Consider the following 26,242-nt stretch of genomic DNA (forward strand, 5'->3'; position numbering starts at 1 on the left):
ACCAGCTACACCCACACACCAGAAGTTCTTTTTGAGGCACTATTTATTGCATCATATATTAACTTATTTTTTGAAGGATTTTTATTAAAAAATCTAGCTAACACACAACATTCTATCAGTTTCAGGTGTGTACCATAGCTGTTCAGCATATACCTATGACCTGCTACTAGTGAGTCTCTTCAATACACTAAGCTCGTGGCGAGCAGGGCCCACGTCAGCGTCTCACTGTTGTGCCACTTTTGCCTAACACTGGGCCCGTGCAGTGCAGGCATTTGAAAAACCACTATAGATTTCTTCTCCGCTTCCCCATCTCCAAGTTGTACCCATTTTACTCCTTTATCGCTTTTGAATCAGTCTAATTATACCTCCATCTCTGCTAAAAACACGTTCTTCTAAGCTAACAGTCGCTCTCAGCTATTGCAGTTCCCGTAGTGTAGACTGCCGTAGCACTGTGTATCTTCAGACCCTTTGGTTATGATTTTATACTTAACACCTGTCTTACCTACTGCACTGTAAGCTCCATAAGGGCAGTGCCCTTTTATGTCCTCACCATTGTATCTTGGGCCAGGAGCATAGAAGGCATTCAGACAATGCTATAGTTATGGCTGGCACCACCTAATGGTGACAAAAGAGATTGATCTATAAGCCACTGTTGAAATGCAGTACACTTTAGAGCACTAGATGGCTGTTAAAAGTTAAAGGAACAGACACAACATTCTTTCCCTGCACATTACCTAGTAGTTAGCATTGCTGTTTTTGTCTTCAAAGATGTTGTTCAAAGGTGATATATTCCTGGTTGTGTTTAAGATCTTTTTTGGCTGATCTACATGCACATATGTTTCCTTTTTAGCATATGGTGTAGAAGAACAGAAGAATCTCAGAGACTGTCCCGATGGAGTACTTTTTGAACAGAAGGGTCCCGTCTATGTTGCGTGTCAGTTTCCTGTTACTGCCTTACTTGCAGACTGCAATGGCGTGAAGGATCCTAACTTTGGCTACTCCACAGGGTACCCTTGTATTCTGGTGAAAATGAACAGGGTATGTACATCTTTGGCTGCCTTTTCCTAATGCCCTCTAGTAAGAAGTCGGTAACTACTCATTAAATGTTCTCTCATTTTGGGGATAGCTTTTGTAAAAGGCTAACAGTGATCTTAATTGACCTTTGGAAAAATTAATACAAACCAAAAACCAAGATTGGTTCACCAATGCATCACGGTTTGGGGAGTGAAACTACTCCTTTTCCCTTTTGGAGATAGTTACATGCATTTAGGCATAATTAATGTTTCAAGGGGCAGGTGTTCTGGTTGTCATGCCCAAAGCATGGTTTTGTTAATGTGCAGTGCCCATCTTTGAATCCTGTACTGTAAAGTAATTTCAAATCCCATGGGGAAATATGACGTTTTAGCTTATTTAACTTGTTCTGAATAGGTAGTAGGAAAGCATATTGTTATACGAATTCACAGCTAAATAGTAGAACTACAAGTAGAGTTGCATTGTTATGAGCTCGGTGGGGTGTTGCAGTTGTAGCCCAAGTTAGCAGCATTTGCTGTGTTGTGCACAAGAGGTGCCCGCATTATATAGCCACTAGCAAATCAGGAAGCTGATGTCCTCTCCCTGTGTGATAATGGCTTAGGGTCATTGTGCAAAGGAAGCTGCTTCCCTTCTGTGGCTCCTAACCCCACTGTTCGGGCTGCTCTATAAATACTGCACTGCAGAATTGTGTTTGGTACAGTTATCCTTTCGAGGCCTGCAAGGTCTTCCCTTGAAAAGTGGTTGTTCCTGGTCATTTACTCAGAGAAAAGGCAGTTTCTTAAAAATGTGTGTAGATCTCTCAAGATCATGAGTTCACATATCACTAACGTCACCCTCCAATCAGCAAATTGCTACCATCCCTAAGAAAAGTAAAACTTTAGTCTTCAGAAGTTGGCATTGCTAAAAAAAGGAGTTTGTTGGGAGAGCCGGCTAGATCCTGAGGTGCCCAGACTGACACCTCCGGCCTCTCCTTCTTTCCCTTCTCCAGTGGACAAAGACAGTCCTCATTACCCCACAGCTCTCTGTAGATAGCATTCTGGAACGTGGCCTGACACAGAGCAGGTGCTTAATGAATGACCGAGGGATGTTTCAGCAAGACTGTTAAGAATTAAGGTTAGCAACGTAAGCCAAAAGTAATGTGAAACTAGAAGATCTAGCTTGTAAGATAAATTACATTTGTTCACTTTGACAGAGATGCCTTTTGTAGTCCCGGACTCCTAGGAGTGTCTTTGGGACAATGGGATTGCTGGGAAACCTGTTCCATAGAAAGCCGACAGAAGTTTGAGTCCTCCCACAGGACCAACTTTCTGGGTTTATTTTTTTCTCAATTATGTACTCTGAACGATGAGGGCCTGAGATTATATTTGCTGAGAGTAGGAGCGTGGCTTTGCAGGGAATGACAGGAAGACAACATCAGGTACAAACAGGTCCGTAACGAGATGTGCATTGCCTAGCAGGGAATTGAATCCCAGGGTGTTTTGTTCCAAAGTCATTACATGGGCAAGAATAGTTATTGCTGTTGATATTGTTATTTAGCTTGCTACAATATTTGTCTTTTGGGAGGAATATTTACATTTTATAAGCATTCACATGTAAAATGCATGTAAATTAAAAATGCCAAAAATCTCACGAAATAGATTGATAAATATCTGTTAAACATTCATACAAGAGTTAGTTATCAACTACAAACGTGAAAGTAGCCTCATTTGATAGAAGTAGATGCACATGGTGCTATAGGAGTCTTCAAATGGGATCTTCCCAATGGATGCATTTTGTGGAACAGACAGGTGGAATATGGTCAGGCTCTGTGGACGCGTTATGGGAATATGTTGGGAATTGTGAGCTATTAGGTTTTCGTGAAAAACAATACAATAGTATGCTTCTGCAATTATTGTTTGCATTGTTTTTTCATATATTTCATGAAATATAAAGTTTTCTGGTTGTTTTTATTTTAAGGGTAACAAACGGCAATGCTATGTTTTGGTCAATTCTTTGGTAACTGATTTATTTTCTAAATTGCCCCAGTTTAGGGTAATGAGATAGCTAGTTGATATTTTGAAAAGTCCGTTCTAATCCTCTAAAATAAAATTAATGTAAAAGACACAGGTAACAGGGTTTAATGCTCAGTTAGTGTTCATCCTAACCCTTGCACCCTTGGCCCCCAGGTGGAAAAGTTCTGTTGTATATATTTGTAATGTTTCAGTTAATATTTCTTTACCTTAGATAATTGGATTAAAGCCTCAAGGAAAACCAAGGATACACTGCTCTCCTCAAAAGGTTAGTATTCAAAAAATAGCTCAACTCTGTTAAAGCTTTAATGTATCTTAATACTTAAGTCTAATGAGTGTCATTTTTTTCCCTGTCACATTTTTAAAGTCCTTTGGGGGTAGCCCTTCTCTGTTTGCTTATGATAATTCAAAGACGTGTTTTCCATGTGCATTTGATGTCACACACATTGCCTTCACAGTTCTACATACTATACATATTTCATTAATTCTAAAGTTCACTTTTTGTTTTCTAGCTTCATAACACAGATTGGGGTTGGCCTTATAATTGATGGTATCTTAACAGTATATCATAAGATTTTTTTTTTCTTAACAGTACATAAATTGATGTATATCAGTGGCATCTGAGATTTAATGAAATATGGTACATTTTCCTTAAGGTAGAGGCAATGTTTTTCTTTCTTGTCCCTACTTTATTTTTTTAAAGAGTGCTGTGCAGTTTTCATCTCATAACTTCTTTTGTTTTCTCTCCACGCTGCAAGTGCAACTCAGACAAATATGTAAATGATGGGTAAGAGTTCTGAGGAGAAACTTTTAAGTTCTAAATTTATTTTATCCTTGTGCAAAATATTAACATTCCAACTCCAATTATGTGTCAGACGTATTTTGCAATACTACATTAAAATATAAATTTGTTTGTGAAAAAGGCTAATTCCTTTTACCATGAATGGATTTCTTATTTGGGCAGAAACTTCTTGCTCAGTGGTTCTCAGAGTCCGTCATGTATCAGAAGCACGTGGAGGGCTTATTCGGTCCCATTCCACAGTTTCTAACTCTGTTGGTCTGGGGTGAGGCCCAAAATGTGCATTTCTAATTAAAGTTTCCAAGTAATGGTGACGCCTACTGCTCTGGGGCCCACACTGAGTATTCCTGCTTTAGCTTTTCCTGATTAGTTTCTTTTGAGTATTTACTCACTTAAGAGTTCAGTGAAAAGGCGGGAGGTTTGTGATTTCTTATCTGGATGGAAGTGTACATGTGTGACCATAGGCAATTCAGCTTATCACGTCTTATGCTATATTCAGCTCAGCAGCAAAGCCAAACTTTTCTTGATAAACAAATACTAAAAATCTAGTGAACATGTACTGTCATCTCTTAAGACAAAAGAAAACATTACAGCTACAGGATACATTTTAGAAGCTGTGTGTATAACAGTGAAATTCCTTGCTTGCAAGTCTTTCCAATAGAAAGTTGCTGAGGCTTGAGTGCTAGGCCGCGGCCATGTAGAAGTGCTAATTTCATGACAGTGTCCCAGTATGCAGGAGCTTCTGCCTTTGCCTATGAGCAGACTGCATAGATAAGCTTGGAATGGTGGTTCTGTGGACCCACCACCACCACCAAGAAGACATGCTTTTAGGCCATAAGGGCAAAAGCTTTAAACTAACCCTTTCCTTAGATTTCAGTTTTATAAACCTTTGGCCAGTGTAAACTCCATGTAACTCATCCCTTAGGGTTTTAAATGAATTTGTCTCCTTGTTTATCTATTTTTATGGTTCCTTTACTTCTGGACTAGTTGGGGGGAAAACATCGATGAAAAATCCTGGTCTTAATGACCCAGATTTCAAATTGCTGTTCCTTTTGCTTTGAAGAGTTATATGTAAAGTGCATAAACTAATCAAAATAGATGGAGTTTTGTTTTATTTAGTTGTGGAATATCCTTGTTAGAAAACAACACGAAATTGGAAGAAATGTTTATATTGCATTTTACTCCTAAGCTAGTCAAAAAGGAGTAATCAGGCAGTGTCCCTAAATTTTAGAGGTATGGCTCTGCAGAACAGATGGAAACATTTACTGCATAAACACTAGTGACAGAATGTGCTCTAAGGGGTGGCTTTTAATTTATATTAATTAAAAGGATGGTTCTTGCAAAAGACATAATATTCATTTATGTCATTAGTTTTTTGTTTGTTTTTTGGTATTTTCTTATAAAAATGAATCAGATACGAGAAAATCTGGGGAAATGTAGAAGAAAAAAATTGATGAATGCTACCTAGAGATTGTATCACTGCTTAGAAAGTTTGGTACGTAACCTTGGAGTAGTTTACAGATGCTGATTGTATTAAAGAAACAAAATACATTAATTTTAAAACTGTTTTGTTTTCAGTAGGACTTAGTGACTGTTCATAGTAATTCTTGGACTTAGTTGCTCATAATTTCCAATATGGTGCCATTTATATACTTAGAAAACTACGGCATTTGTGCTTCACCCTAAAGTATCTCCTCATTATTCAGAAACACATTTCAGTATTTCACAATTTCTAAATGTTTATTTTCACAGAAGGTATAAAATACAAGTGTAAGTAAAAGCCTGACAACATGGTTTAGGTACAAACCAAGAGAGCAGTTAAGAGTCTGTTACATCTGGGGATCGAGAGCATATGACCTTGATTCTGAGCCTCAGTTCTTCTCTCTATAAAATTGATGCTGCGCTCTTAAGGGTTCTTAGGCCTAAATAAGGTAAATATCAGTTCAGTGTGGTATCTGACGAAATACATACTGAGATGCTCAGTGAACTGCAACCTAAAGAAAGCCTCGTTTACATTTTGGGGAACATCTCTGTTTCTGTGAATTCCGCTCATATATTAAAGAAAACTAGGTTACATACAAAAGCCATTGATGCAGAAAAACACTCATATGAAAGTGATTGTTTTTTCTCTGATATAAAATGCTAGAGTTTTAGGTTTAAAACGCTTGTTTTTTAATTAAGGAGTACAAATGTTAGGGTGGTATTTGAATAAGTGATTGAAAAATGGCTTCTATAGTTTCTCTTAGCCTTGTTATCTCCTGCTCTTTCCACATGTCTTTGATGTGGATCATTAGAAGATGCCCTTTTTGTGGGGTGCTGTGTCACTTGTCTGTGTGTTTCTCTCCCCCCCCCCCCATGTGCATGTACTACTTCATGACAGGTAAATGGAATAAAGAGTAGGACTTCTCAGAAGAGATTCTTAGTTTTGCTGTAGTGTTTCATGTGTGCTTTCAAAAACAGAAACTAGTGTATTCATGTCTAGAATTCAGGTGTTTAGTAATGTTTTAATTAGTGCTCAGTAAACTTGCCACTGATTTAATCATTGTTGTCTATTTGTTACCTACTTAGTATATATGTTAAAATTACAGTAATTAAAATTAGGCCTATTCAGAAGGTGTTCATGAGAATTTTCATAAGTTGCTTATTAAGAAGAAAACTAGAGATAACTAATAAATAGTATGAATGCATTTGGTAGTTGGAAGGCACATAAGATTTTACAGAGCGTGCATGAATAGATCTGGTGGGGACTCTTGAGGGGAAACATGGGGTACCCCAGGAAATGTAAAAAGAATCAGGATAGTTTGTCAAAGGGATCAAATCAAGATGAGCAATTCTCTTCTCAAAAAATACACTTGTAATGAATGCATTTGGAGCAGCATTGTACTTTTCCATACTATTCTTAATCGATACTTGCTTTAATATAAATATGCTTTTACAATTGTTTTTTAGGACCTAAAAAGCATTTGTCTGTTTTTTCCTTTCAACTTTAGAATGCTGGAAACGTAACTCTATCAGTTTATCCTCCTGATGGAATTATAGACTTAAAATATTTTCCATATTATGGGAAAAAACTGCACGTAAGTATTTTAAAGTTTTAAAGTGGTTGTGACTCTTGGGAAATTGGCGCATCTCTATTAAAATATCCCTTGTCTGATATAGTAGACGGATGGCCTGTGTAACCTGTGCATCATGTACTCTGGTTTTTAAATACAAATGTTAATGGCAAATCGAGAGTCTACAATCTACAATTCAAAACACAAAGCGCAAGCAGAAAATACCATTTTCTCTCTCATTATTTGGGATGTGCTTGTTTAGAGAACATAAAGTAGTAGTAAGGAAATAAAGCTCATTACCCAGAGATAACTATATCGTAGTCTAATTTCTTGCATGTTTTTTCTTTAAGTATATATATATATATATATATATATATATCATGTTATAAAATGAAGATCATACTGTATATATACTTATAAAACTTTTTATTTTGAAACGATTTCAAGCTTAAAGGGGCTGGAATAATAGAAAGAATTCCTATAGACCCTTTACGCAGATTTCCCAAATGTTAATATTTTACCTCATTTATCAGTCTCCACTTATATATAATTTTTTCCTCTGAACCATTTGGGACTAAGTTACAAACATGGTGTCTCTTTATACTAAATGCTTGAGTGTTATTTCCTAAAAATAAGGACATTATCTTATGTAACCATAATACAGTTATCAAAGGAAATTAACATCAGAGCACTATTATCCAGTATTATTATAGACCTTGTTAAGATTGTACCTGTGGTTCTCGTAATGTCCTTTATTGGAAAAGAAGAAGTGTTTTCCTAGGGTCCTAGATATCACCCTAGTCACCTATAAACTGAACATTTCCTCAGTCTGTCTGTCTTACGCCCTTGTACTCTTCAAAAACAAATACAGGCCTATTTTGGCTTGTTTTGTTTATCTTCCTCAATTTGAGTTTGTCTGATGTCTTTTATGATTAAGTATCAGCTGTACATTTTTGGCAGGTCTGCCTCAGAAAAACGTTATGTCTTTTTTAGAACAGTATGTCAGGATGAACATAGTTTTGAGTAGTCCCGTTAGTGGTGAGGGTAACCCTGAACACTTGGTTATTTATGGTGGTGTCAGCCAGGTTTCTCCACTGTAAAGTTACTGTTGTTTTCCTTTGTATTTGATAAGATCAAGAGTATAAAATTCTGATTCTCCCATAGCCTAAGCATTTGTCGATTGATCTTGCCTGAATCAGTTAATAGTAGGATTGTTCCCAAATGTTTTTCTAATTCCATCTTTCCTTTTTCCATTTACTAGTTGGCATTATAAGAAAGAGCTCTTTTTTCTCCACCCTTTATTATTTATTTATATCAGTATATTTTCTTGGATTCTTATTCAGGGATTATAATCTGTTAAAATCATTTATTTTGGTGCTAAAATTGTTCCACATTTGGCTGATGGGAGACATTCAGGCTGGCTCCCTGTCCTTTTTTTTTTTTTAAAGATTTTATTGGGGAAAGGGAACAGGACTTTATTGGGGAACAGTGTGTACTTCCGGGACTTTTTTCCAAGGCAAGTTGTTGTCCTTTCAATCTTAGTTGTGGAGGGTGCCGTTCAGCTTCAAGTTGTTGGCCTTTCAGTCTTAGTTGTGCAGGGCGCAGCTCAGCTCCAGGTCCAGTTGCCGTTTCTAGTTGCAGGGGGCACAGCCCACCATCCCTTGCGGGAATCGAACCGGCAACCTCGTGGTTGAGAGGACGCGCTCCAACCAACTGAGCCATCTGGGAGGCAGCTCAGCTCAAGGTGTCGTGTTCAATCTTAGTTGCAGGGGGCAGAGCCCACCATCCCTTGTGGGACTCGAGGAATTGAACTGGCAATTTTGTGGTTGAGAGCCCACTGGCCCATGTGGGTATCGAACGGGTAGCCTTTGGAGTTAGGAGCATGGAGCTCTAACCGCCTGAGCCACCGGGCCGGCCCCTCCCCTGTCCTTTTGACATGCCCCCATGATTCTTTGAGCACTTCGTTACTTTCTGGCACCACTAGATATTCCAGGTTCACTTTGTACCTTCCCTGTCCTGGCTTTGCAAGCAGCCTCTAGTTCCTTTTTAGTGAAGAATTGTATTTAGAAAGCACAGTGATAGTAAAGCAACTGAGTATATTTGCACCAACTTACACAGCAATCATAAATAGGTATCTAGGAGACCTAAATAACATAATCAGTAAGGGCGATCATATGCATATTTACCAAATATATAGAGATAATACAATACATATTCTTCTTGTGCGCTCCTGGAACAGTTACAAAAATTTATTAAAAATGCATCCTAAAGTACCATAAAGTAGAAATATATTACAAATGATAATTTCTGACCATGATGCAATAAAACTAGATAGATATTATTAAAATAAAAGGGCCCTTGCAAAAGGGAGGGAGTGGAAACCTATTAAACATCTTTTGGGTGAAGGGAAATTCAAACCAAGATTATGGAATATCTAAAAAATAAGAGTAAAACACAACAAATTAAAACCCATGGGATATGTTTAAAGCAGTGCTCGGGAAAAGTGATAGCCATAAACTTTTATCAGGAAAAATTAAGTGAAAATAAATGAACACCCAGTTTCAAGAAAAAAAGAGAATAGAAAATAATAGATCTGGGGGCGCTGGTTAGCTCAGTTGGTTAGAGCGCGGTGCTCTTAACAACAAGGTTGCCAGTTCAATCCCCGCATGGGCCACTGTGAGCTGTGCCCTCCACAACTAGATTGAAACAACTACTTGATTTAGAGCTGATGGGTCCTGGAAAGACACACTTAAATAAAAGTTTTTAAAAAATTATTATTTAAAAAAAAAGAATAGATCTAATTAACAGATAAAAGTCTTGTTGGTTTTAAAATTTTACAGAATAAACCCACTCTTGATAAAAAGTGTAGGTGAAGTTACTATAGAATTTGAACTAATGTATTTTCCTTTATTTGCCAGGCGAAGTATCTGCAGCCATTAGTTGCTCTCCAGCTCGGCTTTGGTTCTAATAGTACCTCAAGAGAAGTAACAGTCGAGTGCAAGATTGAGGACTCACCTAACCTAAGAAACCATGATGATCGTGACAAGTTTTTAGGACGAGTTGTGTTCAAAATCGCAATGCATGCACAGTAGGAGTTAGGAGGTCTCCACAGAGTAAATGTTGTATTGTCTGTCTTCATTTTGTATCAGCTGGACCTGACATTCTAGAATTTTGAGCCTGCCTTAGAGAAAGGTGGGGTGGTACATGACACTGGGGTAACATCCTAAAGTGCTGCCAGATCATAGTGTTCAAAGTCCTCTGAAGTAACTGCCTGTTGCCTCTGCTGCCTTTTGGAACCATTGTACAGTCACCAGATAGGGACCGTGAACACCTGATTCTGAACATGGAGAATGGGGGTCTTGTCCTGTTTTTATGTGGTTTAATTTGCCAAGTGTCTAAAGCTTAATGTGCTGTGCTATGTAAATATTTTATAGATTTAACACTGGTTAACTGTCATATTTTGATGCCAGCAAAGTTTTAGGGATAAAATGGTACCTGACCAACAAAATGACTTTATAGCTGCAAAAAATGTGTTGTGTTGGAGGTTCTGTACGTGAGGAAGAAAAAATAATAAATGTGGATTTGAAAGGTTGTCTTGAGTTTTTTGTAAAGTTATTTTTTACATGCTGAATTAGTCTGTGGCTCTTTATGATTAAGAACACAAACTTTCTGTTGTAAAACGTAAAAAAAGTTATGAGATTGTTTTTAATGCTTTAAATCTCTTACAAAAGCGGGTAGACCATAGATGAAACAGCATTTTTAGTTACCCAGTATGAAGATGCACCTAATTTTTTTATGAAATTAAATTCCTAAGACTTAAATTGTATAATAGTTTGTGAAATATCTTGTTTACTGCTTTTATTTAGCAGTCTGTGTGGACTCTAATAAAAAATATAAATTGTGAAATATAAAACATGGAACTTATTCACGGTTTCCAACCAGTTTAATTTCAGCATTTGCTTGGTGCCATGAAATATTTCCTCCTTCAGTCTTAGGTGTTTAGTGTGATTCTTTGTCGTAATGTGAGGTATTTTCTCCTCTTGAAAAATGTGTGCTCCCTGTATGATCTCTGGTTTTTTAAAGACTTTCTTTTTTCTTTTTTGTTTTGTTATTTTCTCCTTAAAAAGGCAAAGCTGATATTTTTGAGGTTGTCTTTGTGTTGGCGCAAGTCAGGAGGAGTGGGACCCAACCCAGCTGGCTCAGGAATGACTTTCTAGAGAAAACACGAGTGCTCTGGGTGGCCTTGGCTGGCCAGATGGGCCTCCGTGTGCCACACAGCCTCTGTGCTTTCTTTGGTGGTGGGCACTCGGCCCCATCCGAGCTCTGCTTGTTGCTCTGTCACCGAGAGCTTAGTGATAACAGATTTTTTTTTCCTTTTAGAATTCTTTGCAACTGAAGAAAGTGATTCTTGGAGTTGTTAATAAAGCAAACCTTTTCTGGGCTTTGATTTTCCTCTCTACCCTGTCTTTTAATGAAGTGTGTAAAAGAAGGATGGAAAAATGCTGTGGTGCTAGAGCAGTGTCAGCTAGGACATCACTTCCATCGGCCCAGTACGAACAGGTTCTCTCAGCAGCTGTCAACTTTGGCTTCTGTGAAATCCATATTATGAAGTATTGATTCAATTTCTATTTTTGTGTATTTTGAAGTATAGTATGGCTTGAATTTCTGTTTTAATGCACTTAGATAAAAGCAAACTAGTTCTCAGATTCTAACAAGAATTGAGATACCCAGAGTGGAGGAGTGGGGTTTGGAGAGAAAAATGGGACGTGTACACATACGGCAGTAAATCATCTGTGCGTCCTTGGTTCAGAAGTTTGGGCATGCTTCCGCTGGACTGCCATCTGCCCTTAGTTGATCAGCCCAACTTCCTGGCTGTTTTCATTGAAATTAGGGGAGTTTTAACAACTATTTATCACAGGCCTGCTACGTGCCAAGGAATGATTTGCCAGACTCAGAGGATACAGAGATGAAAAGACATTTTGAACAGGTCTCTTGGAGATCTTAAACTAGGAGGGGACAGGCTCTGAGAGTTTGTGGTGTGTGTTAAGGCAGTTATGTTACCGGGGCTGTGCAGCGGGGATTGGGCTGGATTGTTCTGTAGGTCTCTCCAATCTGAAACACTGAAAAGGTTCCAAAACACAGGCAGCGTTTTGTAGAGGGGAGAGTGGGAAGGAGCTGGGTCTGTATGGGACGATGAAGAGTTTGGCTAGGAATAAAGGGCACCCTCCCTGAGGAGTGTTTCCTTCCTGGTAGCTGGGAATGCAGGGTGCAGTTGCAGTTTTGTTCCCGACTTGAAGCAATTGTCGCTCATTGAGGAAAGTGTGGCAGAAATTAGCAGTCTGCTGTCTGCCTACCTCTAACCTTAGTGCCCAGGTTTGTATGGAAGGAGGGGTCACAAATGTGAATTTGAAACCATCCACATGGAATTTTTTATTTCACTTGGCTTTTGCTTTAGTAGTAGTTGTTGAGTAGGAGTTTAAAGGAAACTGAACAGAGTTTGCTAAATTGATTTGAGAGTTTTGCAGATGCACTGGTTCCCTCGCTGGAGGGGTTGCGTTTTGAGCAGTGTATCCTCGTGTGCTCCTCACAGATCAGCCTGCAGCGTGGGCCAGTGCTTCAGGAAGGGAGAATTTCCACAGGAAAGCCTTCGTTCAGGCTGTTGGTTGCAAAGATAGATCAGGCATGACTAGAAAGCAGTGTGTTTGCTTTTTGAACAAACCAATTTTCTCACATTCCAGGGACTATTGTCCTTCAAATAAGCCCCTTTAGACCAATTATGCTATCATGTTTCATCCTTCCGAATTTTCCAGGAATGGTTTTTGGGTTTGCTTTCAGGAGCCTGGAGTACAGTCTGACCATTGTCAAAAGTGGCAGGATTTGTCCACTGAGGATGGACTTTCTAGAAACAAAATCAAAATTCACTTTGGTGACAGGACTGGTAGGGCTGGTATTTAAGCATGAAAAACAGGAACAAAACTTAGTTCTGGATTTGTTTGAAAACAGGATCACTCTATCCATTCAAGTATTAGTCTGCAATTGGAAGAGTCTGCAGTCCCGCTTGTGGCAAGAGGCCCTGGGAGGCTGGGCTGCTACCTCTGCTGAACCTGGCGTGAACCCTCCACTTCCTGCTGACGCTCGTGCTTCTGCTGTGTCTGTCCTGCAGGTCACAGCCCCAGCTAATGTAGGAGCCGAGAGAGTGAGGGGTGACAGGAAGTGACAGGCATGGGCTTCCATCTTCTTTGTCATTAGCCATGGTCCTTCCTTGTGGTCCTTCCAGGTGGCTGAAGACGGCTGGGGCTGGTGTGGCAAGGGTGGACTTTCCTGCAGAATTCTGTGCACCCTCAGAGAAGAGCTCTCATGGGTGGGAATTACGATGTGAGAGACACTACTGTATGGCCGGGTGAAGGGCAGGCAGTGGCTCATGCATGGAGCGAAGGGCCAGGGAGTCGGAAGCAGATGGGGTGTCGCAGCTACAGAAGCCAACAGACATGTGCTGTAAAACTAGTTCCCAGGAAAAACTCGGTGAGAGCACTTAGGGGTACCCTTCTGAGAGGGTGGGTCCCGATTTGGACCTATTGCCTCTGGCGTCGTGCCTGTGGTTATGTAATCAGGTGGCAAGAGGGACTTTGAAGATAAGTTTACCAATCAGTTGGCCTTAAAATAGAGATTATCCTGGATTATCCAGAGGGCGTGATGTAATCCTGGGAGCCTGAAGCAGAACTCAGATCTGAAGCATGACGACTAGAGATACACTCTTGCTCTCTTGAAGATGAAGGGGGTTATTGCCCCCGAGGCTCCAGAGGAGAGCCCAGCGGAGCCCCACTGACCCCCGACTGCTGACCACAGAATCAGGAGATAAATGAGTGTCATCTGAAGCCACGAAATTTGTGGTCATTTGTTGTGGCAGCAAACAGAAAGCCAGTACGGCCATTTTCTCAAGATGATGCCCTCCAACCCAGTACTTCTCAGAAGTAGTGTGTCTGTGATTCCCCAAGGGAGACTGTTTAAAATGCACGTGCTGATTCAGCGACGTGGGGTGAGGCCTGAGATCTGCAATCCTCACCAGCTCCCAGGTGCTGCTGCCCTGAGGACCACGTACGAGCACAAGGTTCTTCGTGTTCCATCAGGGTCAAGTGCAGGGTCTGGAATTCAGAGCCAGGGCAAAGCAGGGAGGAAATAGGGGCTGAGAAGAGAAAGGCCTAGGCCAGACACTTGTTCAGCTGTGAAATAACATTCACAGAGGTTGAGGAGGCAATGAGCCCTGGGTTGTGAGCCCCTGGCCTGCAGCTAGACGAGGCCACCCTGCACAGCAGGCAGGGCCTGGGCACGGAGGGGCTGTTTTCCCGGGTTTTGTTCTCTCCTGTGGCCCTGTGGGAGGACACGGGCCTGGAGCCCTGGGTCCAGCCTCCTGAGGATGGCATGGTACAGGCCTGGCCATTAACAAGGTCCTTACCACCACACCCTTTGTCCCAACTGAATGAAAGGTAAGCTTCTGAAGGCCACCAGCTTGACAATGAAAGGGACTCACTTCATCAGTGAAGAAAACTATGCAAAATTGTTACCAGCCCTTAGAAGGAATGGACTCATTTGTTTTAAAAAAATAAAAAGTTTATTAAGTAACCAGTGTGTGCCAGACACTGTACTAGGACCTTGGGATACACTGGGGATCAAAACAAGATCCCTGCCCTCCGGGCGGCTACAACCTAGCAACTGCAACTACAGCCAGGCAGAAACTACGTCAGGGAGGCTCTTTCATGGTGATGGGCTCTGGAAGCTAAGGGCTGAGGCCAGAGCAGGCCTGTGTGCTCGTCTGCACGCTGTCCCCAGGTAGGCTGGGCTGGCTCGCAGCCAACAGTCAGCCGGTCTGTGGAGCCTCTTTCCGAGGAGACAAGTTGGAACTGATCATAAATTCCTTTAAGTCCGGAGCCACCCAGAGGGATGGCAGTCGCCCTGCCTACACACAGGACCTCCAGGACACGTGCTGTTTACAAATACTCTAAGACCAGAAAGGATTGTAGAAGATTCCATCTGATCCATAACAAATCTCTCCCATGGACAAGAAGGTTAGCCTGTGTAGCAAGTAGAATTTTAAAATCCATGTAAGTTGGCAGAAAATACTGTGTTTATAGGTGTGTTCCAAGTATAAGAAACAAAGATATTAGGGTTTAAAAGTAGTGCAAGGGGGCCGGCCCGGTGGCTCAGGCGGTTAGAGCTCCATGCTCCTAAGTCTGAAGGCTGCCGGTTCGATTCCCACATGGGCCAGTGGGCTCTCAACCACCAGGTTGCCGGTTCAACTCCTTGAGTCCCGCAAGGGATGGTGGGCTCCGCCCCTGCAAGTAAGATTGAACACGGCAGCTTGAGCTGAGCTGCCGCTGAGCTCCCGGATGGCTCAGTTGGTTGGAGTGTGTCCTCTCAACCACAAGGTTGCTGGTTCGACTCCCACAAGGGATGGTGGGCAGCGCCCCCTGCAACTAAGATTGAACACGGCACCTTGAGCTGAGCTGCCGCTGAGCTCCCGGATGGCTCAGTTGGTTGGAGCGTGTCCTCTCAACCACAAGGTTGCCAGTTCGACTCCCACAAGGGATGGTGGGCTATGCCCCCTGCAACTAGAAAACGGCAACTGGACCTGGAGCTGAGCTGCGCCCTCCACAACTAAGACTGAAACGACAACAACTTGAAGCTGAACGGCACCCTCCACAACTAAGATTGAAAAAGACGACTTGGAAGAAAGTCCCGGAAGTACACACTGTTCCCCAATAAAATAAGTCCCCAATAAAGTCCTGTTCCCCTTCCCCAATAAAATCTTTAAAAAATAAAAATAAAAAAGTAGTGCAAGGGCACCTTGAAACCCTAACACAGTGCTTTGACCCTCACCCAGACACCGCAGAGAAGTGGCTAACGTAAAGCGGGTCTGTCCCGCAGTGCGTCTGAGGGAGTTTGCTAATGGGGCATCTGGAGTGAGGTGGTTCCGTAACAGACCCCAGGTATCAACCAAATTCAGGGAGCCCCAGATCTCTGGCCGCTTTACTAGAGGAACCCCGACTAGCAGCTTCCTCCTGTGTTGAGAAACTGCAGATGCAACCCGGCAGCCATGGCCCATGTTCCCTTGACAGTCTGGATGGGCTTGGGGATGTCTTCTATGATGATTCTCCTGATGAGGGGTCGCCCGGGCCACGCAGATGGGCAGAGACTGTTCTCTGAACCGTCAGAGTACACACACACCAAGTCCAGTCCTCAGAGGATGGCCTGTCGCCCTTCTAACCTGTCTCCCTGTGCTCTGTCGCCATATTTTGTGTGACTCCTAAATGAGCGGTGCTCCCCCAGGTAGCGCTGGTGTTCACTCACGCGGCCAGGCTCCTGCTGTGCCTCTTCGCTGCCACTGTCCTGCCCAGGGACAAGTGGCTTGAAGTTGGCCTGCTCTAGTCGGAGATCTGTCCTTTGCTGGCCAGCGCTTCCGTCTTCAGTTCGGACTTGATCTTTCATGCTGTTTTGTGACACTGAAGTATCAAGTCTGCAAAGTATATTTTCTCTCTGTTGTGACTGTCAGCCCCTTGAGTGCAGGAACCTGCACTCTGGTGGCCTTTAGTCTCCTCCCCTCAGACTGAGCCCAGGATAACACCCCATATCCCGCAGTCCAAGGCGCTCGAGGCACCTGTCATCAGTGGCACCGACTAATGGCCATATTAAATTTGCTCTAGTTCCTTGGGGGTTTTCCTCAGAATTTAGCACTCCCACCTAGGGCAAAGCACTTTCACATTCATAGCTTATCCTAAAAGGCCTGCGGGCCAAGGAGGGCAGAGTTGAGGCTGCCATTCTGTAAGGATGGAAACTGAAGTGCGGCAAGAGCCCAGGACCCTCTGGCCTTTTAGTGGAGCCCACACTGGGGGTTGAGGCCTTTGCTCCAGACCTGCCGTCCCATGGATTCCAGCATTTCAACTTGGTATTGAAGTGTGAGTCTTTCTATAAGCACTCACCCTACCCCATGTTTCACTTCACTGTCCTCGGCCTTTAACTTCACAATAGCACTCTAAAACAACGCTGCTGCCAAAACACAAATGCTTTTGCTTTAAAGAGTTTTCTCCAGCAAGATCGCTATGGGTACATGGGGCTGCCCGCGGCTTCTGCCTGCCCTGACCCATTCCTGCTGGGCCTACTCTCAGCACGGTCCCGGGGGGGCTGCCCCACTGACCGGATGCAGATGACCTCATTGGCATATGTTCTTCCCAGCCACACTGGTAGGTGGAGGGGTAGCATGTGACTCAGGCTGGTCCCCCAAGAGAGGAGACCCCAGGACTGGTTAGAACATTGGTCAGAAGCGCTTACCGAGGCCTGGAGGACAGTGAGGAATCCTGCAGGCCACCATGGGGAGAGAGGCTGCCTGAGAAACAAACCCCCAAGGTCAAGAGGTGGGTGAGGAGGCAAACACAGGAGACTTGTCGGCATAGCTATGCCACCTTCAGATGCCATCTGCTGGAACCCCACTTCCGTAAGATTGCCCCCCTTGGAAAAGATGGGGGTGGGAGATAGAAGGGCTTTGTCCTGGGCCTTAGTTTTTCTGTCCTGTGCAACTGTTCAAACTGCACAGATCTTAGAACTGGGCTTGTTCTCCTCTAAAGCCAGATAACTGATCACCTCCCACCCCTACCACTAACTCTGTGCCAAATGACAATCCATTTAAACCTGGATTTGTTGGTATACAACTTGCTATACACTTGCCGGATTCGAAGACTGCGCCGGAGAGGCTTCGATCGACTCTAGTCTAAGAACCGAATCTGGAGCTAGCCTGCTTGGTTTTAAATCCTTTCTCTGCCCCTTGCTCAAGCTGTGTGACCTTGGACAACAACTTAACCACTCTGTTTCTCAGAGTTTTTGTTTTGTTAAATAGGGCTAAGTGCTTAGACTAGTGCCTGGCAATTAGTGCTATATGTCGTAGCAGTTCATTATTGTTAAAGATTAGTATTTGGGGACAGTTTTTCTCTCTTCCCTCCTGTGTTTCATGCTCCAGCCCCAGGAGTCCTCATTTGCCCAGGCATATTTCCTGCACTCTGACCACAGCAGTATCTGTGTCTGGAGCCAGAGCCAGCTTCTCAGCGTAGGAGACTTGCCCAGGGTTTGTGGCAGTTCCCTGGAGCAGTGTAGAAGCGTCTTGCTCAATCAAAAACTAGTCGCTAATTCAACTTACAAACCAATGGCTGAAAGAGTTTTGCTCCAAGAGACATACAGCCCTGGCCTGTGACTATACTGTGTTTCCCCGAAAATAAGACTTAGCCGGACAATCAGCTCTAATGTGTCTTTTGGAGCAAAAATTAATATAAAAGACCCAGTCTTATTTTACTATAAGACTGGATCTATAATACAATATATTATAATATATTATATATGTAATATATATAATCTAATATATGTATATTATATACATATATTATATATATTATATATATTATATATATTATATATTATATATGTGTCATATTAATTTTTGCTATATATTATATATTATATATATATGTCTTATATTAATTTTTGCTCTAAAAAACGCATTAGAACTGATTGTTCAGCTAGGTCTTATTTTCGGGAAAACACGTACCTATGGATCCAAAAAGTAGAAGGAAAACAGACTGTGTGCCTGGCCCAGAAGCCCTTTTGAAATGGGCTTCTGAGTGACTGTTCCTGGTCTCGATTCACCTTTTAAACCAGGGATCTCAAACATGACTTTGAACTTAAGGATGGGGGCGGGGGGTGAATGTTTCACAAGCGCCTCAGAACTCAAGCTGGAGCAGTGGCCCGATGCCTCCTGTTGGTCTCTCTGGCATTTAAGGCATTTCCCTCCCTGGATACAAAGATTGGGTGGGGACAGCCCTGGCCCGAACTCCAGAGTTGAGATCCTCTGTGCAAGTGATTTGGTCTCCTCATGACCTTGGCATATAGTCACTTGCCTTCTCTACTGCTTGAGCTTCTCCTGAGGAGCCATTATAGATAAACTCACATGGTAAACAGCTGCAAGTATTACGGACTTCTTGCTGTAGTTGTTAGTCATCTGTTTTTGACTATATAAGAAGCTCTTTTCCCTCCCATGTTCACTGGCTTCTCTGGGCAAGTGTTCTCTTGTTAACAGCTGCCCACACTTGAGAACGCAAAAACCCAGCAGCTGCCAGTTAGAACGAGCATGTTCATGGCCGCACCGAGCAGACAGAACTACCTGGTACTGACTGGGGGTGGAGGGGGGGAATGAAACAAGCATTCCCATATTTGAAACACAGACCATATTGTCTTGGGACTTATCAATGGTATGTGCCCTCCAATTACCACAGTCTCTTCCTGGCTTATCGAAAATAAACCACTAACCTTCCTGGGTGGGGAGAGAAAGGGTACAGTCTGCAGGGGCCTGGGCTGGTTGGAAAACCAGTCTGTTGGTTGTTGGACAAGGGCCCAGAGGTGGAGTGACTGACTGAAGTCTGGTGCCCTCTCCCTCTTCCTAAGAGTCAGGTTTTTTCTGCTTGGATCAGTTTATTTTCTGCTACCACCCATTTAACTTCTAAAGCCAGGCAAATGCCACACCTTTGTAACTTTTCACTCTTTTCATCTCGTCCTCCGGACTCAGTCCAGCAGAAACAAGAACATGAGGTAGTAAAAGCCAGTTTTTCAGACTTACCCAGGCTTTGGTCAGATCACCCAGGTGAGAGCAATGTGGTTATTCAAAACTAACCAAAAGGTCAGCATACTTTGAAAGAGTGTAGAATTCACTTATTCATTTATTTATCCACTCAATAAAGACTGAACCTAAACAACAACAAAAAGAATGTGAGCAAGGAAAAAAAGGAAAAAAAAGACTGAACCTAGCATTATGTATCAGCTACTGTCCTAGGCCTTGATTTTACAAAGATGAGACTCCTGCATAACAAATGTTATTTATTTACTTATTCATTTATTTTTTAATTGGGGAACGGTGTGTTTCTCCAGGGTCCATCAGCTCCAAGTCGTTGTCCTTCAATCTAATTGTGGCGGGTGCAGCCCAGCTCCAAGTTCAGTTGCCATTTTGTTTTGTTTTTTAAAGATTTTTTTATTGGAGAAGGGGAACAGAACTTTATTGGGGAACAGTAGTGTGTTTTTCCCAGGACTCATCAGCTCCATCCAAGTCAAGTTGTTGTCCTTTCAATCTTAGTTGTGGAGGCTGCAGCTCAGCTCCAGGTCCAGTCGCCGTTGTTAGTTGCAGGGGGTGCAGCTCACTGTCATGCAGGGAGTCATTCGGGGTCTCAGCTCCCGCTCCCCACATAAGAACGCAGGACATGGTGAGGCCAAAAAGGAACATCCACGGAGCCATAGACAGGGGAGTCACACCACTATATTCTCGCTGGCAGCTGGGTTGGAGACACAGGAAGCAGGAGCCACACTGTCCGCAACCCACCGTCCTGACTGCAATCCGCTCTTGCTAGCTCAGCCACCATCTTCTTGCTAGCCCCCATTTTTTGCTAGCGTAGCCACAGCAGTTATATTAGTCCAATGGCTCACTGGTTACAGCTGACGGCCAACTAGCCACAGCTGATGGCCATCCAATCACAGTTGATCGCCATTTATTACCGGAGCCAGCACCTTTCCACGTGAGGCCGAGAGCCTGGAAACTACACTCCTGGCTCTGTCCGCACACTCACCATCACGTGTGGGAGTCGAACCAGCAACCTTGTGGTTGAGAGCCCGCGCTCCAACCAACTGAGCCATCTGGCCACCAGGGAACTCAGCAGCAGCTCACTGACTTCATTCTAGTTATGAAGGGCGCAGCTATCTGGCCCATATGGGAATCGAACCGGCAGCTCTGTTGCCCAGAGCTCATGCTCTAACCAACTGAGCCATCCAGCTGCCCCTCCTGCAGCTCAGCGGCAGCTGGTTGTCTTCAATCTAGTTGTGGAGGGAGCAGCTCACTGGCCCATGTGGGAATCAAACTGCCAACCCTGTAGTTCAGAGCTTGTGCTCTAACCAACTGAGCCATCCAGCCGCCCCCACAAACAAGTTTTTGATTGTGGGTTATTTTCAGAGAATTTCTAATTTCCAATAAAGATTTTCCCTCACACTGACAATAAAGCTTGAGAATCCTGAGTGGGGTGGGTGCCGGCTTATGATGCCTGAGCCTACGAGCTGCGGTTACCATTCCTCCCTCCTCTTCCCAGCAAGCGTTCCAGCCACAGAGGCCCTTCAAACATCCCCAACCACCCACAATGTCTGGGTGCCCACGTGTGCACACTCACATGCAGTGTCTCCTAGGAGGGAGGAAGACAGGGAAAGGCGTGCACAGTACACTCACTCCCTCCTTTCCCCCACTGAGGGTGATGTCTCTCTTCACTTAAACATTTGTCAAGAAGCTTAACAGGCTGTTAACTACAGAGTGTGTTCTAATACTGCTTATTGAGCATGGCAAAATCCTACAGAAAAATTGGGATTTGGTATAGGATTATGCATAGGAATTATTTTATGGGATTTGGAGTATGTGTGTACAACTATAATTTCTCAAATGGCAGCTCGTCCAAGGTCATGAAATGAGAAATTAATGTATAAGCAGGACTGTAACTGAATCAGGGACTCCTAGTGCAGCAATTGGTATTTGTTGAGTCTTCCAAACGAAACCTAAATAAAACACACCACCACCACCATAAAGGAGGTTATGCTCCTTTTTGCCGGCTGCTGCAGCTGATGCTGGAGTTTTGTCCCCTTTGCCAGCACCTGGAGGAAGATGGCTGCTCTCACTGATGGCCCATCACCCTCCAGCACCTCCGTGGCTCGCAAGGCTGATGCCACGTGGGTGTTGCAATCTCATTTCCGGGCTGCCTCTGCCCCTGGTATTCCTGTCCAGCTTTTTCTCCCATCTGCTTCTGTGTCTGTCCTTTGTCAGGATAACTGGGCGAGGTCCCAGCCTGCCTCAGCAGGCACCTGCCTCCAGGACCAAACCCCAACCCTGCAATTTGCTCATGCTTTTGCCCTCCAGGCTCTGAGAAACTTTCCCGAAGGGACTCGGGTGGGGAGGAGATAGGGAGGAACTGTTTCCTCAGCAAGCGGATTTCTTTGGCCAGGCCTGTCTTTTCATCTGCATAATCAATGTATAGACAAGCTTCCCGGCGCAGGCCCAACAGGGCGATAACAGCTGTCCTTGCAATAGTGATTCTTCACCTACTCATTGGAGAAATGTTTTATGAGAAACTGCCTCTGGAGCCGGTGTTGTCCAGGAAAGGGCTGTCTCTGCACAGACTCCTCCTCTGGCGGTCTGTCTCCAGGAATCCAAGTGGGGACCAAAGCCCTGGGACGTTGAAGCTGCCTGTCACATCCGCCCTGTTGCCAGGGTCTGAGTCAACGCTGTAGTGAAGCAGCAGGTCCCCTCATGCTCGGCCCTGGCTTCCCTGTCTGAGGGGGGGAGGAGAATGGGAGGGAGACTAACTAACCTCCCAGTATGCACTGCGGTTCGATGGTCTGTCTTTTTATGTGCCTTTATCCAACTTCTAAGAGGGTCCGCTGGGCTAAAGTTGGTTTTTGTTCTCAAAAAAAAGTTTCCAAAAGTATTTACTGAAAAAAAAAATCTGTCATTTTTGTTCCTATCTTTGACTGTTAATTGAATTTTGATAAAACCTGATGAAAGTGTCCATTTTCAGATGATCTTCAGATGGGCTGGAGCCCTTCATACCGAATAGCCCACGGCTACTCTCCTGGCAAAGAGGCCTTGTCTCTACCGACAATATGTAGATGCTTTAAAAATACATCCTGTAAAAGCACTTTTCATTGTATTCAGGTTCGATGTCCAGTATAAACCCATGTTCACTGGAGATTTAAGAATAAGCCTATTTATTTATTAGCTGGACACGAAAATAATTCCTGTGGAGATGGTACACTTCATGACTGTCATTGTGGGGACAGAGCCAGGAGTTTCCAGGCTCTCACCCTCACATGGAAAGGTGCTGGCTCTGGTAGTAAATGGCGATCAACTGTGATCGGATGGCCATCAGCTGTGGCTAGTTGGCCGTCAGCTGTAACCAGTGAACCACTGGCCACTAATATAACTGCCATGGCTACACTAGCAGCGAATGGGGGCTGAACTAGCAAGCGCCGATTGCAGTTAGCAAGTGAGGTGGGCAGGCAGAGAAGCAGACGGTGGACTGAGGATCATGTGGATCCTGCTTCCTGTGTCTCCAACCCAGCCACCAGCGAGAATATAGTGGTGTGACTCCCCTATCCATGGCTCCGTTGTTGTTCCTGTTTGGCCTCACCATGTCCTGCGTTCTTCTGTGGGGAGCGGGAGCTAAGTCCCTGCGTGACAGTCATTTTCAGACTTTCGTGCACATTCTTCTCATGAATTCTAGTTGAGTTCTGACTTTTGGGGGCCATGGCCAAGTGCTAGGGCATGAAGAAAAAAACAACACACAAGTCTCCTGAGCTTTGTAGCGTAGGTGCCAAAGTTCTTCAGAGCCCTTGAGCAAGGTAGGAAGAAGTTAAGCAAGAAGGAAGTGTTTGGGTGACGACAGTCACTGTGCCCCAGTGGTAAAACACGTGACAAAGTGATTTGCATGAAAGTAAGAAAGTGGTTATGACAAATTCTGCTTTGCATTAGATGGGATTGGTTTCGTCCATCCTGATCCACGCCGGCCCTTCCCACAGCACACTTTATACTCTGAGTTTTCCTAAAAGCAAGTTTCAGCAAGAAGCTGGAAAGGTGGAGCTGGCAGCGATCAGGCTGCTCCCGGCATTTGGCAGGGTCCCCAGTGAGAACAGCGGGGGATGCCTTCCCCACAGGCGAAAATGCTGGGAAGGTTGGAGGTGTCTTCGGCTGTAAGCAGCAGTTAAGAGGAGCCAGTGCTCCAATGAAGACACAAAAATGGAACAAGTATGGAATCTACAAAAGTTCATCGGTCAGAAGGAATGGGGAAAGAATAGCTTCTGGGAGTAGGGACTGAACGTTAGCTTGTCAATTGGGTTCTGCCTCCCGGACAAGACTCTCTTGGTTGAGGCTGTCCTCTCTCTGATGCTTTGTCACCTCAGCTGAGCCCCACTCACAAATCTTGGTATTGAAGTAAACAACACCTTGGGCTCTGCAGACATCTTCCCTGGCCAGCAGTGTGTCCAGTGGCTGTATTGATGGCGACCGACGACACTCCACTGTCCTTCACATCTCCCACATGGTCCAAGAGCAAAAGCACTTTCTTATGACCAAACGATCTGGTTATTCCTCTGGGTCCTTGGATATATTAACCAAATGGCACTAAGAAATGGCTCTATAGGAGAGAAGGAGCAGAGAGGACGTGATACCAGCTGGGGCTCCTCACTCTAGGAAATGCCTGGGAAAAGCGAGTGGGCACTGGCTCCCCACTTCCACACCGGGCGTTCCACACCACCACCACCACCATCACCATCACCATCACCACGCCTTCCTTACTGGACATCAGCATTCAAGTGAGTGCTTCCTTAACCATTTTCTAGTGTCTCTTCAAGACCTGACCCCATTCTACGACCCCCAAATTGCTCCACACCCTTCTGTAACTTCTGACTGCCCACATACCCACTACTACCCTGCTCAGCTTGTTGGAACATAGGAAACAGCACCATCAGGGTTCCTGCCTCTCCCCGGGGCAGGCAGAGATTGCTTGAACAGGTGTTGAGGGACACTGTGGTCCCTGAGGCCACGTGAAATTCTGCTTGAGGACAGAAAGCAAGGCATTCTGCACTCATCACCGTGGTTCTTCTCTTTGATGCGCATTTGGTGTAAAGGGAGGATAAGCATCTTCCTTAAAAATTGTATTCAGGTCAATCATTTCTGGGATTGTAAGAACATTACTCTTTATATTATCTTAGGTCTCTAACTTAGAAAACCTTTTTACCTCCAATTTTTAAATTTATTGGAGTCAATTAACATTACATACATTTCAGGTGTACAACATAATACATCTGTATACTCTATTGTGTGCTCACCACCCAAAGTCTAGTCTCCTTCCATCACCTTGTATTTGACCCACTTTACCCTCTTCGTCCCCCCTCCACCCTTTTTCCCCTCTGGTAACCACCATTCCGCGATCTTTATCTACGAAGTTTTTTTTTGTTTTGTTTGTTCACTTGTTGCTGTTTTATATCCCACGTATAAGTGAAATCATACGGTTCTTGATCTTTTCCATCTGACTTATTTCACTTAACATAGTACTCTCAAGATCCATCCATGTTCTTGCAAATGGCAGTACCTTGTTTACGGCTGAGTAGTATGCCACTGCATGTATGCACATCATCTTTACCCCATTATCTGTCATAGGATGCAAGTTGTTTACATGTCTTGGCTATTGTGAATAATGCTGCAATAAACATAGGAGTGCATGTGTTTTTATGAATAAGTGTTGAAAGCTTTTTAAATATCTGACTAATTTCCATCACAGGTGGGACAGGTGGTGTCCGTGTATTGGAGTGTGCTCCTCGGAACACCACCCGTAAAATAGTGAGGGAAGCAGGATGAGGCAAAGGGAAAAGTTGAATCGATGCAGTTGCCAGAGGAACTGGCCAATTCCATGAGGAACTCTGAGGTTGGGGTGGCCCTTCAGATACCCCAAATTGCAGCAAGAAGGCTGGGCTCTGTACCCCCTCACTGGCTGCATGTAGATGTAAGCTCAGGTGAGGCAGCTTCCTTGAGGGCAATTCCTAGGAGAGGGACTCAGCTGTGGGAGGAGCATCTCAGTCCTGAAGGACGGGAGGGACAGGCACCACAATACCCACTGACTCCCTCGTCACCAGCTAATAATGAGACCTACATTATTTTAAATTATTTATTTTTTCTATAGTACATCTCATTCAAATCATACAATAGTCTGATACATTTTTTTCTCAAGCACAACTGATACTCATTTCAGATGCTTTTTCTTTTTCCTTCTTTTAATCTTATAAGATGGATATTCACACTTTAATGGACAAAAACATCACTCCGAGTTTATTAAAAATACAGCTTCCCTGACCCCAGTCCCAGAGCTGAATATCTGGGGTAGGACCTAGGGAGGCAGAATTTTAACCAAACCCCACCATTCTGCTGCAGGTGGTCCGTGAACCATCCTTACAGGAACACTGCTTGGGACTTGTCTGTTATCTACTGGAAGCAATTTCAGAAAATCTAGGAATAATTAAGTATACAGAAATAGCTCTTCTATAAAATTTCCATATAAAAATAATGGCATTTATTTACAAAGTTTGAGATACTACAAAATAATACATCACGTTAGGTTAGGTACTTCAATCTAATAAAGTCTACATTAGGCAAGTCAGATGTGGTATTTGCATTTCCCCCTTAATTGTCTTGTTTACGCTGCTTAAAGCATGTGGCACCATGATGTTTCCTTCATGCAGAA

At 43.6% G+C, this 26,242-nt stretch overlaps 2 protein-coding genes across 2 annotated transcripts in view; one reads left to right on the forward strand and one right to left on the reverse strand.

The window, feature by feature from the left end:
- ATP1B3 (ATPase Na+/K+ transporting subunit beta 3) overlaps positions 1-10,485 on the forward strand; it is a 40,410-nt gene extending 29,925 nt beyond the window's left edge. Inside the window, exons 4-7 of the mRNA XM_019747205.3 lie at positions 851-1,038; positions 3,256-3,309; positions 6,831-6,917; positions 9,812-10,485. Coding sequence (XP_019602764.3) covers positions 851-1,038; positions 3,256-3,309; positions 6,831-6,917; positions 9,812-9,985 — 503 coding nt within the window. The 3' untranslated portion in view covers positions 9,986-10,485. The remainder of the gene's footprint in view (positions 1-850; positions 1,039-3,255; positions 3,310-6,830; positions 6,918-9,811) is intronic.
- TFDP2 (transcription factor Dp-2) overlaps positions 1-26,242 on the reverse strand; it is a 180,239-nt gene that overhangs the window by 2,300 nt on the left and 151,697 nt on the right. The gene's annotated exons all lie outside the window — the stretch shown is intronic.

This window comes from Rhinolophus sinicus, chromosome 5, assembly GCF_057876585.1.
Source record: "Rhinolophus sinicus isolate RSI-liver-muscle chromosome 5, RSI-T2T, whole genome shotgun sequence".
Lineage (NCBI taxonomy): Eukaryota > Metazoa > Chordata > Mammalia > Chiroptera > Rhinolophidae > Rhinolophus > Rhinolophus sinicus.